The 14672-nt window shown below is 43.5% G+C and overlaps 1 protein-coding gene across 1 annotated transcript in view; it reads left to right on the plus strand.

Moving 5' to 3' along the window:
* The window catches only part of NRK (Nik related kinase), a 294683-nt gene that overhangs the window by 214257 nt on the left and 65754 nt on the right, over window positions 1-14672 (plus strand). The window contains exons 23-25 of the mRNA XM_066581768.1: window positions 4292-4462; window positions 13521-13638; window positions 14076-14234. Coding sequence (XP_066437865.1) covers window positions 4292-4462; window positions 13521-13638; window positions 14076-14234 — 448 coding nt within the window. The remainder of the gene's footprint in view (window positions 1-4291; window positions 4463-13520; window positions 13639-14075; window positions 14235-14672) is intronic.

Here is a 14672-nt window from a genome sequence, read left to right on the forward strand (position 1 = left end):
CACTGCACAGTTTTCAACTATTTTATTTTCTGCTTTGATCACTTTTCATTAAAAAAATGAAATTGCTTTAAAAGTTTGACAAAAGTTTGGCAATGCAACCGAGAACACTCTGGACTATTTTTATGTTATTTATGGTCTTTTTTTCCCAGCTCACAATGTGGTGAATATAGCTCTTTTTGTGCTTGTGGTTCTATAAAATACACTATTACAGTCTCTTTAATGTTCTAAGTCTCCTCACATCTAGCTGCTCTCCTTAAGGAGATACCCTTCCTGACCCACTTTTTGTGTATTCAGTCCAAGAAATGAACTGTTTACTAAAAGCTGTGACTTGCATGATTCACAGACTGCTGATCCATGATAGTGGAGTCACCTTATAACCACCAGCTGATATCCAGAGTAACTGTTGTGTGAGGCTCTTATAGACGTAAGACGGGCTGGGAGTGACTCAGTAAGGTGCTGGTAGGTTGTCTTGGGTAGCTGAAGCCATGCTGACTGCAATGCATCCCATAGTTGCTAGGGGGGTGGATGGGTAGGTTTCATACAGCTAATACTACGATGAAGGTGGTCCCACAGATGCTCCGTTGGGTTTATGTCTGGGGAATTAAGTGGCCCAGGAAATTCTTGGAAGTCTTCATCGCCGTCTTCCAACCACTGTCTGACATTTCTTGCCATGTTCATGTTGTGTTTTGCTGGAAGATCCCGTCTGCCCCTGGGAAGACAAACGGCATGTATGGATGTACGTGATCTGTAAGGATGGAATGATTCATAACTAAGTCTGAGAGTCCTTCCACATGGTTGAGCAGGCCAAAGAATAGCATGAAAAAATTTCCCAGACTAGAACGCTGCCGCCACCAGCTCGTGTTCTTTCAGTAATGGTTGCAGGCAGGGGCGTAACTATAGAAGGTGCAGGGGATGCTGTTGCATCCGGGCCCAGGAGCCTTAGGGGGCCCATAAGGCCAGTCTTCTCCATATAGGGAGCCCAGTACTATGAATAAAGCATTATAGTTGGGGGCCCTGTTACAGGTTTTGCATTGGGGCCCAGAAGCTTCAAGTTATGCCTCTGTGCAGCATGGTTTAGGTATGGGTACGGGTACAGATACAGATAGAGGGGGGGGGCAGCTCACCTTTTGCATCAGGGCCCCTGAGGGTTTAGTTACGCCCCTGGTTACAGGGTATCTGTTCTCTGATTTTCGCCTAACGTCCGTCCATCCATGAGTTATTGGAAAAGGCAACCTTTTGCCCATCAGCAGTGGTCCAATAAATTAAGCACTGCAAGTCGAAGCCTTTTTCTTTGGATGTATCTTTGTAAGCCTACATGCCGTGACATCCATCTGCTTCAGAGCCCCATACGTAGCATGGTTCACAGAACTGTTTTGGACACGTGTCTAATAGCCCCCTGGTTCATTTTCATGTTGAGCTGTTTCACTGTAGCATATTTGTCAGCACTCGCTCACCTTGGTAGCCGATGTTCACCTTTCACAGCAATGGCACACGGTGCTTTGAAGTTTCTACCACTGTTCACGAATGCTGCCATTGGTCCACTGCAATACACCTTCACCACAGCAGCATGCGAACCGTTCAAAAACTACGCTCTTTGAGAAATATTGTCCCCCTTGGCTCGAAAGCCAATAATCCTCCCTTTTTGCAACTGATCACCTTTTTTAACCATGACAATGAGTGATATGTGAGCAGACAGCCTATTGCACACCTTATATACCACCAAACCAGCCCACCACACGTCACCTCCTTTATGGGCTAGGCGCTGCCAACGTTGACAGTAGGTGTCATAATAGTGTGACTCAACTGTGTATATAGTACCCAGATGTTTCAGACTAGATCTATAGTCATTATCTCTTATCTAGTCCTTGAATGTTCAACGCTTGGTTGTCATATGGTCTTTATAGTGTCATTCTGATGGTCAAGTGGTCTGTTCAGTGCTAAGAACTTGATGCTTAAAAAAGTCAGCAACTACTGTCCAGCAGTTAACTGGTGTATATAGTATAGAGTACCAACCATGGTGGTCTATTCCTATGTAAAGTGCCTCATCTTTGGAATAGTTTTAATAGTGATTCACTTTCTATGATGTACTCCGTAGATTAGACCAGGAAATTTCCAATAAGTGACTGGATTTCAGAGTTATGTTTATAGTGATATCACTTCCTATGAGCCCATCTGTACCGGGACCAGGAAATCTTGCATGACCAAATAATTGTATCATAGATGGCAGTGTGCTGGAAGAAAACATCTGTTCCCCCATGAGTCAGCTGGTAACTAGATCTACTACTGGACTCACAGGCCTTGCGGTTACACCCATCCTTCATTGTGGTTGCACCCTCTTTGATAGCAAGAGCAAGCCAGTGCTATATCTACAACAAAACCTCTAGCTAGTAGGGTTACATGACCTGCTGCTAAATATTAGTAGCTATATCTGCTCTTGTTTTCTGTGGTTAAACTGTACATTGGTAATGGGAAAAAAGTTTGGCCAACATATCAACTCCCGCACCCATGCTTTCCGATAACATGCATGTCTTCCTTAATAAAATGTGCATGTTGTGTTTATAGAGGGACCTTTGAAGCTGATGGTCCCCAATGCAAAATCTGTGACTGGGCCCTCCAAATATAATACTTCATTCATTGTACTGGTCTACTTATGAGGAAGAGAGACCCTCTAGGCCCCCTAAGGTTTCAGGCCTTGGGTGCAATTGTCAACAAGGTTTTTAAATGGGGTGTCTGGGAGGTCAACCAGGGCAAGGTTTATTGAAGCAGGGCTTACCTTCAGTAGGTATATCGTACCTGGGAACTTCAATAGAACTCATGTGACCAAGACTGTCGTAAGCAGGCAGTATGGCAACTTGGATCTGGAGTCTAACCTATATTTTGCAATGCAACAAACTTGACAGCAATACAGAATTTTCAGCAACAGATCCTCCGATAACTAGTTGTGGCATCTGAAGGCAGTAGTTGTAGTCACTGGTAACTTAGGACAGCTTTCTCACTATCTGCTGCTTCATAGCTCCGTTTCTGTACTCAAGTGTAGGGCTAGGTCAACGCATTGGCCTGTCTTTCACAGCCCACCTATCGCCAACAGTTTGCTTTCCTTGTGCTGTGTCACACTGATGTGCAGGAAAACCTCCTATTATATAGAGTAGCTCTGACCATCCATTTTCAGCCCCACCTACTGCCTCATGAAGCCAAATCACTGGCCTTCAGTAGCATGGCTGCCAATATATGTATAGAACATAAAACACAATGAATCGATTGCGTACAAAGACCACCCCTGCTGTAACCGCATCTTCTGCACCCATTGTAACTGTGCCTCTGCTTCAAACATAGTGGCATATACTGCCAAAAATGCACAAAGTTCCCCTTTGTTCTGTTTCACGGTCTTCTAGTTGAGTTTGCAATACCTGTTTTTTTCATGGATGGTGTGATCTCGCATTGGCCTCTTTTCCACAAGCTTAAGGCCCTTTTCACATGAGCGTATGCATATTTACATATGCATGAGCGGAACAATGCTTGCATTTACACACATCAAATTTTACTGTACTTTTTGTGCCCGCAAGACATGTTCATGTGCATTTGGCAAACAGACGCACCAATTTTAAAAGGCTTATTAGTCTGACCTCCTGGTGTGCTCTTTTTCCAGGGGAAAGAGACAACATATCACACAACTTCTAGCCTATTGCGTGTATTTGGGCACCCCCCCCCCCCCTTCCTTGGCTTCTACAGGGGACCTTTTGGTGTGCAAACGTGCAGGAAAACTGCGTATGCTGCGTTTTTTTCTTGTGCCACCCAAATGCACAGGAAAAAATACAAACCCATTGATATTGTGCTCGTAAATTTAGCATGTGCAAGTATGCCCGTGTGACGCCGGCCTACACTAAAACTAAGATCGGAGGGAATCGGACACAACCCTCCAAAGGCTATGCGGCGGGTTGACTTTCTATGACCGGATGAGGATAAGTAGTGAAAAAATTGTTAGGCTGAATGCAAGATAATGTCTCATTTTTTGCTTTTGGCCTATTTCGATTTTTGCTGCGTCCCCTATATTATCTTATACAGGATGCTAAATGTACGACCAAATATTTGTATTAGCCACACACATGAGAAATGGGTTTATTACATAATAAATTAGAGTTGTTGCTGCCAGGTAGCGCAAATAGTCCTTGGCTCTGACATTTGTCTTTGCCACCGATTACATTTCTTCTGGAACGATGACAGATTTATCTTGCGCGGTGCAGAGGGATCCGGGTTACTTTATATTTCAATCTGTTGCATTATGTGTTAACAGTCGGCTGAACAGCGAAGTTGTAGCAGCAATCAAGGACTCTGGAGCTCCTACAATCAAAATTATCTCCTGCCTGATCTCCTGCAACAGAGCCATCCTTCAGAGACTTCAGTGAATCAGCACAAAACTCCTCAAAAAAGTCACAGGCCTCTGAACAAATCTCTGAATGATCAGGTGAAATCATTATGTTTTATGTCCCGTTCTACTTGTTCGCCCAAACAAGAAAGAGACAGAGAATGATCACTTCCCTTTCACAGGTCACCTTTTGTACCTTTATGCTCCATTTTTTATATTTTCAATAGAGCAGATACTGTCAGCGCAGAACATTTCACTATATCCCAGTACCTTCAATTTAAAGAAAACTTACCCTTAATGCGAATGGAGAATTTTTGTTTGATTCTTTTTCTTAAAAAGTTATTCTAACAATCCGTTCAGCCCAGGGGCGTAACTAAAGGCTCAGGGGCCCTGATGCAAAACGTGAGCTGGGCCCCCACCTCTATCTGTACCCGTACCCATACCTAAACCATGCTGCACAGAGGCATAACTTGAAGCTTCTGAGCCCCAATGCAAAACTTGTAACAGGGCCCCCAACTATAATGCTTTATTCATAGTACTGGGCTCCCTGTATGGAGAAGAGAGGCCTTATGGGCCCCCTAAGGCTCCTGGGCCCGGGTGCAACCGCATCCCCTGCACCCTCTATAGTTACGCTCCTGATTCAGCCATTTCTAACTTCTATCTGCTGCCCTCCAGTTTTCCCAGACTGAACGGCAAACTTTCTAAACTTTTAGGGCTTATTCACACGAGCGATATTTTTATGAGTTTGGTGCAATGTGCATAGAACTAACACGAATATGGAATCCATTGCTATTTTGTTTTTCAAATCTCTGGGCGTTTCCTAGGAACTCCTCACCCATTGTTTTTAATAGGACCTTTATTAGTTGTCACATGACACTCGCATGCCGTGTGATGCTATGTTTGTCATTGAAGTCAATGGGAAACACTTGCAATCTGTGGTTAAATATTTTAAAAATATATTTTTTTATTTTTTTTAGGATTTTTAACCATACTTAACAAACTATAGGAAAATTATAAAGCACAAATGGAACAATGCCAAGTATCAAATACTAGACTTGGCCTAATCTGTAACGCTCACAGCCATACAAATGAGTAATATAAATTGTGGATTAGAAATAAACGAATAGAAAATTGGATAGAATAAGGCCGGCTGCACAGGGGCGGAGCGAATACCGCAGTGGAATCTGACCCTGTGCCCGGCCGGCGTCTGAGCGAAAGTCTTTTTGCGGTACTGTGGATGGTCCGCAAGGCGAGCAGTCGGACATGCGCAGTATAGGGTTTTTTTTTTAAATCGCTGCTTTTCAATGTCATTTCAAAATGGACGTGGATCGGACTGCTTCCATTGCGTTCGTGCGGAGTCCGCATAGAATTGTAGCATGCTGCGAGTTTTCCGTGAGCAGAAAATCGTAATCTATTTCCGCTCGTGGAGATGAAATCTCGATTTGCCATAACATACTATGAGCGGCATTTGCTACGGAATCCGCAGGCGGACACCCGCTCCAGATTCTGCAATGCAAATCTGCCCGTGTGCAGGCGGCTTAAAGCATCCACCGCTGATAACGAAAGAAAGGAAGGTTAAGGGCTGGATACAAGTATGTTATACACTGCAGTACCATGTCGAAAAGTGGAGTAAAAAATTGAAGCCCCGCACCACAACTATAGCTTAAGCCAGGGGCGTAACTATAGAGGATGCAGGGGATGCGGTTGCACCCGGGCCCAGGGAGCCTTAGGGGGCCCATAAGGCCTCTCTTCTCCATACGGGGAGCCCAGTACTATGAATAAAGCATTATAGTTGGAGGCCCCATTACGGGTTACGCCTCTGGCTTAAGGATTAAGTTCAGGTCAAAGATGTCTGCCTCCCTCCCTCCCCCACCCCACCCCCATGCCTAAATTAAGCAATGGAGGATAATTATGAAGAATTAACCACACAAAGTAGCCAGGTAGAGCGTGAGGAAAATGAGGATGTGTATTTAAAGTTTAGTTGCTCTATATGATAAACAAGAGTAATTGCATTAGTGACTTGAGCAAGGGAAAGAATGTCCGGAGATTTTAATTTTTTGGTGATTAGCATGCAAGAAGTACATGAAATATCACAAATGAGTCTTGGGAAGAAAGTCTACTCGTGTGCCAAAAAAAAAAGTTGAGGTCAAAACTTGTGTTCCAAAAAGATCAAATAATTGGGTAAGCCCCCCACAGATGTGTAGTTAAAATTTTTGTTCTCCCTAAATGACAGCAGTCAGACACCCAACATGGCTATCGGCTACATACTCATTCAGCCAACAGCTTGTCGTCCCCCCCCCCCCCCCCCCCGCTCTCAATGGGGAAAGCAGGGGCTTATCTTCCAAGAGAAAAATATGAATCATTAAGAGATAATTTGAGCAGTTTGCACAAATGAAAAATCCGATGTAGCACATCCCCGCTGCATCGGATTTGTTAAGCATTTTTTAGCAGCCGGAATCTAAACTTAAAAATAAACTCTGCTTGCCTCTCTTTGCGCTCTCGTGGTATCGCTTCTCTGGTCCCCACCTGCCTCTGTACACCAGGCCCTAACAATGACATCTTCCAGTGTGACCACCGTAGCCTCTGATTGGCTGCAGTGGTCAGATGAGAACACCCCACCAGAGGCAGCAGGGACAGACCCCGGCAGGGTAACAGTTGGCTAATATAAACGTGCCAAGAAGAGAAGTACATTGTGTGTGGGTTTGTATTTTTTGAGAGTTTCTTTAACTAGATTTGCAGAAAATCTATAGCAAAATCTGATGGGTATTCTTGCAGATTTTTGACATTTCCCTATTGAATTCAATAGGACAGAGCTGCAACCAATCAGTCTGTGTTAGAAGTTGATGTGCTGATGATCTCTTAAATTTGGACATGAAACATTTCCATTGTGTATGGATGAGATTTGCTCAGATCGCCTCTACTTTGACACCACTGTACTCCACTATGTTTGTTGTATCCAAAATATTTCGGAAAATCTGCAGCATTTCTGCCTTGTGTGAACTCGGTCAATAATCCTCAGTCAGCGACTTATTCCAGTTTCGCGGTGTTCCGCTAATCCAAATGTGTGTTTATTGCGGGAGTTTGAGGGCATACTGTAGCTGTCTAGCAGCCTTCCTCTGTGTATTTGCTTAAAGGGGTATTCCAGAGACTAGGCAAAATTTTCAAAACTTCCCTAATGCTTCCACTTATTTCCATTGTTCCAAATGTCCATCTAAATCATTTTTTGCTGCCCTGCGCCACCACTACTTACCAGACAGCTTCAGATTTCCACTTTATTTAAAATGGTTGTCAAGGAGTATAAAAACTACATCTCCCCCATTGCCAGTTACTGATGAGTGCGCATTCACAACTGTACAACCCATCGTCATAGAAATTGAAGGTACTGAGCATGCCCGACCAGTAAAACAATGGAGCACACAGGTCGTAACCACTGGATATCAATGGAATGCTAAGTGAGATGGGGTAAGCTGATCAGATTTTCCCAGGGTCAAAGCGGGACAAAGGCGTGTGGTCAGGGGATGGCTCTAATTATTTTTTTACCTATGTTCTAAAAAGTACAGTACATTTCAAAAAAGACAAGGTAGCAAATTGCACAGCATTTCCACATCTAAAAAAGTCAAAATGCATACCATTGGTGCGGATTTTGACTGGAAATACCAAGCGGCGCTCCCTCTCACCACCTCCGAAGACTCAGCGCAGTCAGCACTCCTTGGCTTTCAGTCCCTGTGGCTTGTAGTGGCTTCACCTGACCAGCGGCGCCACACCCGACCATACCGCTGGGAACCGGAAGCCAGGGAGCTCTGTCAGCGGGAAGCCTTCAGAGGAGGTGAGGGGGGAGAGCCACACAACATGAAATTTGCTGTCGATACGTTGCTGATTTTCTAGCCAAAATCCACAAGAATTATATAGATTTTGACTTTTTTGGGGGATACAGAAATGCTGCATAATTTGCCGTGGAAATTTCCGTTGCGGACATTCCACAGCATTTCAGTCACATGTAAACATACCCTTAGTCAGCTTGAGGTACACTGCCATGTGCAGAGTGGCCCCACTAGTAATGCTTCCCCCTATATTGGCCCCATTAGTAGTAGTGTGCCCTATACCAGCCCTAGTAGTAATATTACTAAGTGTCCCCTATATCAACCCCAGTATTAGTAGTGACCACACAGTAAGAATGATATACTTACCTCCTTGTCCTAAAAACGTCATTGCTCCTTTGCTCTGTGGGCGGAAGTGTGCACCCAGATGCCTCCTGTCTTCTCCTCTCCTCTTGCAGAACCAAGGAGGAGAGGTCAGGAGAGGAGGATCCCTCATGCACACACTGCCGTCAGTGTGTGCATCCCGCGGTAGTGCCACCAAGTGATTATTAGCTGGGGAGCCGGGCACCCTGGCTGGTAATCTTCATGGTTAACAAGACGTCCCTAAAGAGAAACAAAAGGCTATCCCGCTTAGGGACCCTGGGGAAAGCAGAACATTGGGTTCCAAAGCAGGACTCCTGTCTAAATTGGGACGCTTTGTCACCTTAAATGGCGGGTGGAACTACGGATAAAGCAATGGCTCTGTAGCTTTGTAAAACAAGCTGTAACACTATATTGCAAAATTTCAAGTTATCACCTTATGAAGCAGATTATTCACTTTGAATCTCTAAAATATCACTTTAAGAAGTGGAAGTCTCTGGTTACTTTTACACCGGCTGATGGTCACCCAAGTGATAACTCAAGACTGGTTATCGTCTATCATCCCATGTAATAACATGACCCAACAGGGCAACGAAATGAGAATTGCTTAGTCAATTGGTTTTTAGCTCACTTAAAACCCAAGTGCCTATCGGCCCATACAACAGGCAGTCCTTCATCGATGATCATCTGCCTGCTTACTCTGAATAAACACAGGCAACCGGAAGACTTTTCTGGCGCGTTCCACCTCCAATCAGGGAGCAATCATCGCTCCTATGTAAAAGCACAGGAGTGATGATCATTGGGACTGGGGGCGTAACTATAGAGGATGCAGGGGATGCGGCCCAGGAGCCTTAGGGGGCTCATAAGGCCTCTCTTCTCCATATAGGGAGCCCAGTACTATGAATAAAGCATTATAGTTGTGGGCCCCGTTCCAGGTTTTGCATTAGGGCCCAGAAGCTTCAAGTTACGCCTCTGATTGGGACAGCTGTCACCCAACAGTCATCCTATGTAAAAAAAAATACCCTTTGTCAACTCGATTGATGGCGACAGCTCGGAAATTGCTTGTTTTTTGCATTTGTCTTGTTATATACACTTCTGCAGTTTTTTTTCTTGCAATTACCAAAAAAAAAAGTGATTATATTTCAAGGCTCCATTTTCAAGCAGCTTTTAGTTAAACTTTGTCTGAAGCATACGTTTATAATTCGAAGTGTTACAGAAAAGGTAAAAATAAGTCATTTTATATGATGCAGAAATCTGTTGCACAAAAGTGTCACACAATATGCACAGACAATACCGGTAATTTGTCTGACCTATTAATTAGAATTGTCACACCTAGTAAGAAATGCAGAGTTTGATTTAGTTGTTTATGATGGCATGCTTCATTATACCGCTCTGATTTTAGTTGTAGGCTAAACTCGTCATTAATATCTATCACAAGAGTGACATCTATGGGTTGTTAGCAGCCATGACCCAGATTGCTCATCATAGACCAAAGACGTATCAAAAATGATATAGCAAGGATCCAGATCTCGGATATCATTATTAAGACTAATTTACGGAAAAGCGGCAAACCTTTATTCTATAGAACATATACAGTGAGTTTATGGTTGCGTTTTATAAAGCTATCTAGTGCCCCAATGGCATTCAGTATTTTTTTTGGCATGTTGCAAATCCCTTTGCTTGAAACAAACCTTCCATTTTTTCACTGGAAGCCTTAGGGCTGTAACCCACAGAGGTGATACAATAATGTATAACCTACGCTATACACGGCTGCATTAAAGGGCCATTCTTATGAAAACACACCCTTTTTTCCCATCCCTGACCTGATTGCCTGTCTCACTCTGGAGAACTCCTCTGTATATTGCAGCTACTTCCATGCAGTGTAGCCTCCTGTCTGATGCTTATCAAGCACCAACTTGATGGTGAGATTTATTTTTTTCACTTTCACATCAGTCCCATGATGCATCAGCACAGCATTAGCTGAGGCTATACCATTTCCTCCTGCTGAGGGACAGTTTATCATTACCTTCTATATTCAACCAAATAAGCTGTGATCTCCTCTATTATACCTGTGTGACAGGAGCTGTGTGATCACCATCAGTAACTGATGGCAGTGTCTGTGTCCCCCTGTAGGCAGTTTCTGAAAAATTGGCTAGTTTCAGACAGCCTAACCTCGGAAATCTGAGCTGGTCAGAATTGGGATCACATGACCATAGGAAGAGAAGGAGGCGAGCAGCTTCATGTAGAAAGAAATGACTAACCAAAGTAATTCTAGCCCACGTACAGTGGATATAAAGTCTACACACCCTTGTTAAACTATTTGATGAAAATGAAATATTTCAGATTTATTTCTATTTTCAATGTGACCCGTTATCTGAAATTCCATTGGAAAACTAATCTTTTAGGGTGGAATTTTTTTTTTTTTTAAATGTGGTTGCTTAAATGTGCACACCCTAAAATGAATACTTTCTTAATGTACCCTTGGACACTGACCCAAAAAGACAAAATGCTATCAATTAGCAGGGCACATTTTGACTTGGCAATCTTTACCCACTTTTCCTTGCAAAAGTGCTCCAAATCTGTTACATTGTGAAGACATCTCGTGTGTAGCGCCCTCTACAGGTCAATCCACAGATGTTCAATGGGATTCAGGTCTGGGCTCTGATTGGGCCATTCCAGAGCTTTGATCTTTTTCTGGTGAAGCCATTGTATTATTGATTTGGAGACCTGCTTTATGTCGTTGTCGTTCTGAAAGGTGAATTTCCTCTTCATCTTCAGCTTTTTAGCGGAGGCCTGAAGGTTTTGTGCTGAAATGGACTGATATTTAGAACTGATAATAATTCCCTTCACCTTGACTAAAGTCCCAGTTCTATCAGCAGAAAAACCACCCCAAAGCATAATGCTGCCTCCACCATCTTCACTGCGGGTCTGGGGGTCTTCTGGTTGTGCGCAGTGTTGGATTTGCATCAAACGTACCTTTTGGAATTATGGCCAAGAAGTTCATCCGTGGTCTCCTCAGTCCATAATACGTTCTCCCACGTACTTCTGGCAGACTTGAAGTAGGTTTTGGCAAAAGCCGGGCTTGGATGTTTTTCTTTGTTGGAAAAGGCTTTCATCTTGCCCCCCCTACTCCACAGACCAGATATATAAAGAATACGGGAGATGGTTGTTACATACACCACACAACCAGTATGTGCCAGAAACTCCTGCAGCTCCTTTGAAGCTGCTGTAGGCCTCCTGGCAGCCTCCCATAACAATTTCTCTTCTGTTTTTTCACCAATTTTTGATGAACGTTCAGTTCTTGTAACGTCACCGTTGTGCCAACCTTATTCCTTTCCTTGATGACCATCTTCCCTGTGTTCCATGTAATATGTTGGAAATGTTTTGGTCCCTGCCTCCTGACTGATAACTTGCAACATTCAAATCCCTTTGAAGTGCTGTAAGCTCTTTACGGCTTTTGCTGAAAAATACAGGTAAAAAAAATGTCAGAAAAATCCTCCTAGAAGAGCTGAACTTTATATGGGGTAAATCAGAATCCCTGTAAGTAATGGCAGCGGAGTACGGACTACTATGTAACAGGAGTTTAAATGTGATAGGCTAATTCTGAACACAACCGCATCCCCAAAAGGAGGGTGTTCACACTTGTGCAACCACATTTTATTATTTTTTTATTTTCCATTTTTTTAAATGGAATTATAAAGATAATGCGTCACATTGAAGGTGGAAATAAACTCCTCTTTGGATTTTTTAACATGACAAACATAGCATTTTACCAAGGGAGTGTAGACTCCTCATATCCAGTGTTGATTTCTATTCATTATGAGTAGAGATGAACGAGCATGCTCGTTTAGAACAATTACTCGAACGAGTATCGCTTTTTTCGAATAACTGCCTACTCGGGTGAAAAGATTCGGGGGGGGCTGAGCGGGGTGTTGCGGGGGGGGGGGGGGGAGAGAGAGCTCCTCCCTTCCCCCCCTGCTACCCCCCGCTCCACCCCGCCGCCCCCGAATCTTTTCACCCGAGTAGGCAGTTACTCGAAAAAAGCGATGCTCGTTCGAGTAATTGCTCTAAACGAGCACGCTCGCTCATCTCTAATTATGAGGCGATTTACCCCACTACCCATACAGTGGAGTGGCCCATTAACATGGGATAGCTCTGGGCTAAGCACTGATTGGGGGTCCCTCTCCTTTCTTATGTGTGGGCCCTTCTACGTATTTGAAAAAAAAAAAAGATCTTCCTTGATATTTAAATTGCTGAAAATATGTGTAAAGGAGTAGGGAGCGATGGATGCTTCCTGGTGCCCATATCCCCATATAATCCTACTAGTGTATTAAAGGCTTGTAGAATGGAAGTATAGTATCTAGAGATGAGCGAACGTGCTCGTTTAGGACAATTACTTGATCGAGCATCGCTTTTTTCGAGTAACTGCCTACTCGGGTGAAAAGATTCGGGGGGTGCTGGGGGGCGGCGAGGTGGAGCGGGGGATAGCAGGGGGGAACAGGGGGGAGCTCTCTCTCTCCCCCCCCACTCCCCACCACAACCCCCCGCTCACCCCCGGCGCCCCCCGAATCTTTTCGCCCGATTAGGCAGTTACTCGAAAAAAGCGATGCTCGATCGAGTAATTGCTCTAAACGAGCACGTTCGCCCATCTCTAATAGTATCCTGTAAGAGGTCACATGGCTGTTGAAATCCTCACTCTTATATATGGCAGTTCACAACTATATTGCCAACCTATATGGAGATTTAAAATGCAATTCCAGACAAATATTAGCATATTGTGGCAATTTATTATATTGCTTAACTAAATCTTAGTGTAAACCTAAATTCGCTAATAGACAATGGGGGACAATAGATTTACTATCGGTGGAAGTCAGTCCTATTTATTGAGATGGCTTTCAATTGAGCATTCTGCATTTGAAAAGTTTTCATGAATCCGTATAATTGTATCTAATGGTATATTTTCTCTCCAATTTTCTTAGATGCCAAATGGCGAGAGTCCACAGCCGAAAAATAGCTCCTCTTCCACTACATCATTTAGTGCATTCATTGACCCAAGGCTGCTACAAATCTCACCTCCAACAAGCCCTACATGTTCCCGTGAGTACATTTGACAAAGATGTGGCTCAGCAGATGATGATCAGCCCTTATATGCAGTCTTCAGTCCAAAACCTTTAATAAAACTGTTCTGATTATAACCATGCAGTCATTCGTGGCAGAAGATACACATTGTCAAACCTTTGGGACACTTGGCTGCAGCTAATAAAGCATGTACGTCTATGAGGCGGATGAGCTTTAGCATCTGTGGCCCACCTCTATGTTGGGGTCCAAAATTCTGCTGGAACAGGGCCAAATGGCGACAGTAACAAATCACAGCGCAGGGTTTTGTTTAGCAAGAATATATACATTAGTTCTTAGTACTGTATAAATAAGTTAGTTTCTGCATGCAAAATGTATAAGTAGTCCCACCAATGTATGCGCTTTGGTCCTTCATAAGTCATATTTATGTCTAACTTGCCCTTGTCCTTTGCATTTAGCCAGCGGCATAAAAGTTGAGCCTTTCCGCAGAGAAAATACTAGGAAAGGATCGGTTGTCAATGTTAATCCGACAAATATTCGACCTCAAAGTGACAGCCCGGAGATTCGAAAGTATAAAAAGAAATTCAATTCTGAGATACTGTGCGCTGCTCTCTGGGGTGAGTTTACGGGATTACACAAATTCTTACTTTTTTTTGTTGTAAATGACTATATTTAAGGCCTATATCTCTCAGCTACACAGCTGAGGGGTGAGTCTGATATAAACTGTTGTCCAGGAAACAAGTGGTTAATTGGTCTTTGTTTTTATTGTTTGTGAGCAATAAGGACCTATTTCCCAAAAGTCTGATCAAAGGGCCAAACAAAGCTCAGACTGAGTGAGTTAGAAGTTCAGGAAACCCATCTGCAGGTGGCCACAACACTGGGCAATAAACTATGTCGTGTACAGAAGTTAATGTAGAAAACTTTCTAGACTTTTCCGAAGGATCTATGTATGTATTGTGCCTATGTATTGTCAGTGTCTTCTATGTGAGTGAATTTCTGTATTGCATAGCTACAGGACTGAATGGGTTACTGTCTGGGTTATGTCTGAAAATGTA

The sequence above is a fragment of the Eleutherodactylus coqui genome, chromosome 10 (assembly GCF_035609145.1).
Source record: "Eleutherodactylus coqui strain aEleCoq1 chromosome 10, aEleCoq1.hap1, whole genome shotgun sequence".
Lineage (NCBI taxonomy): Eukaryota > Metazoa > Chordata > Amphibia > Anura > Eleutherodactylidae > Eleutherodactylus > Eleutherodactylus coqui.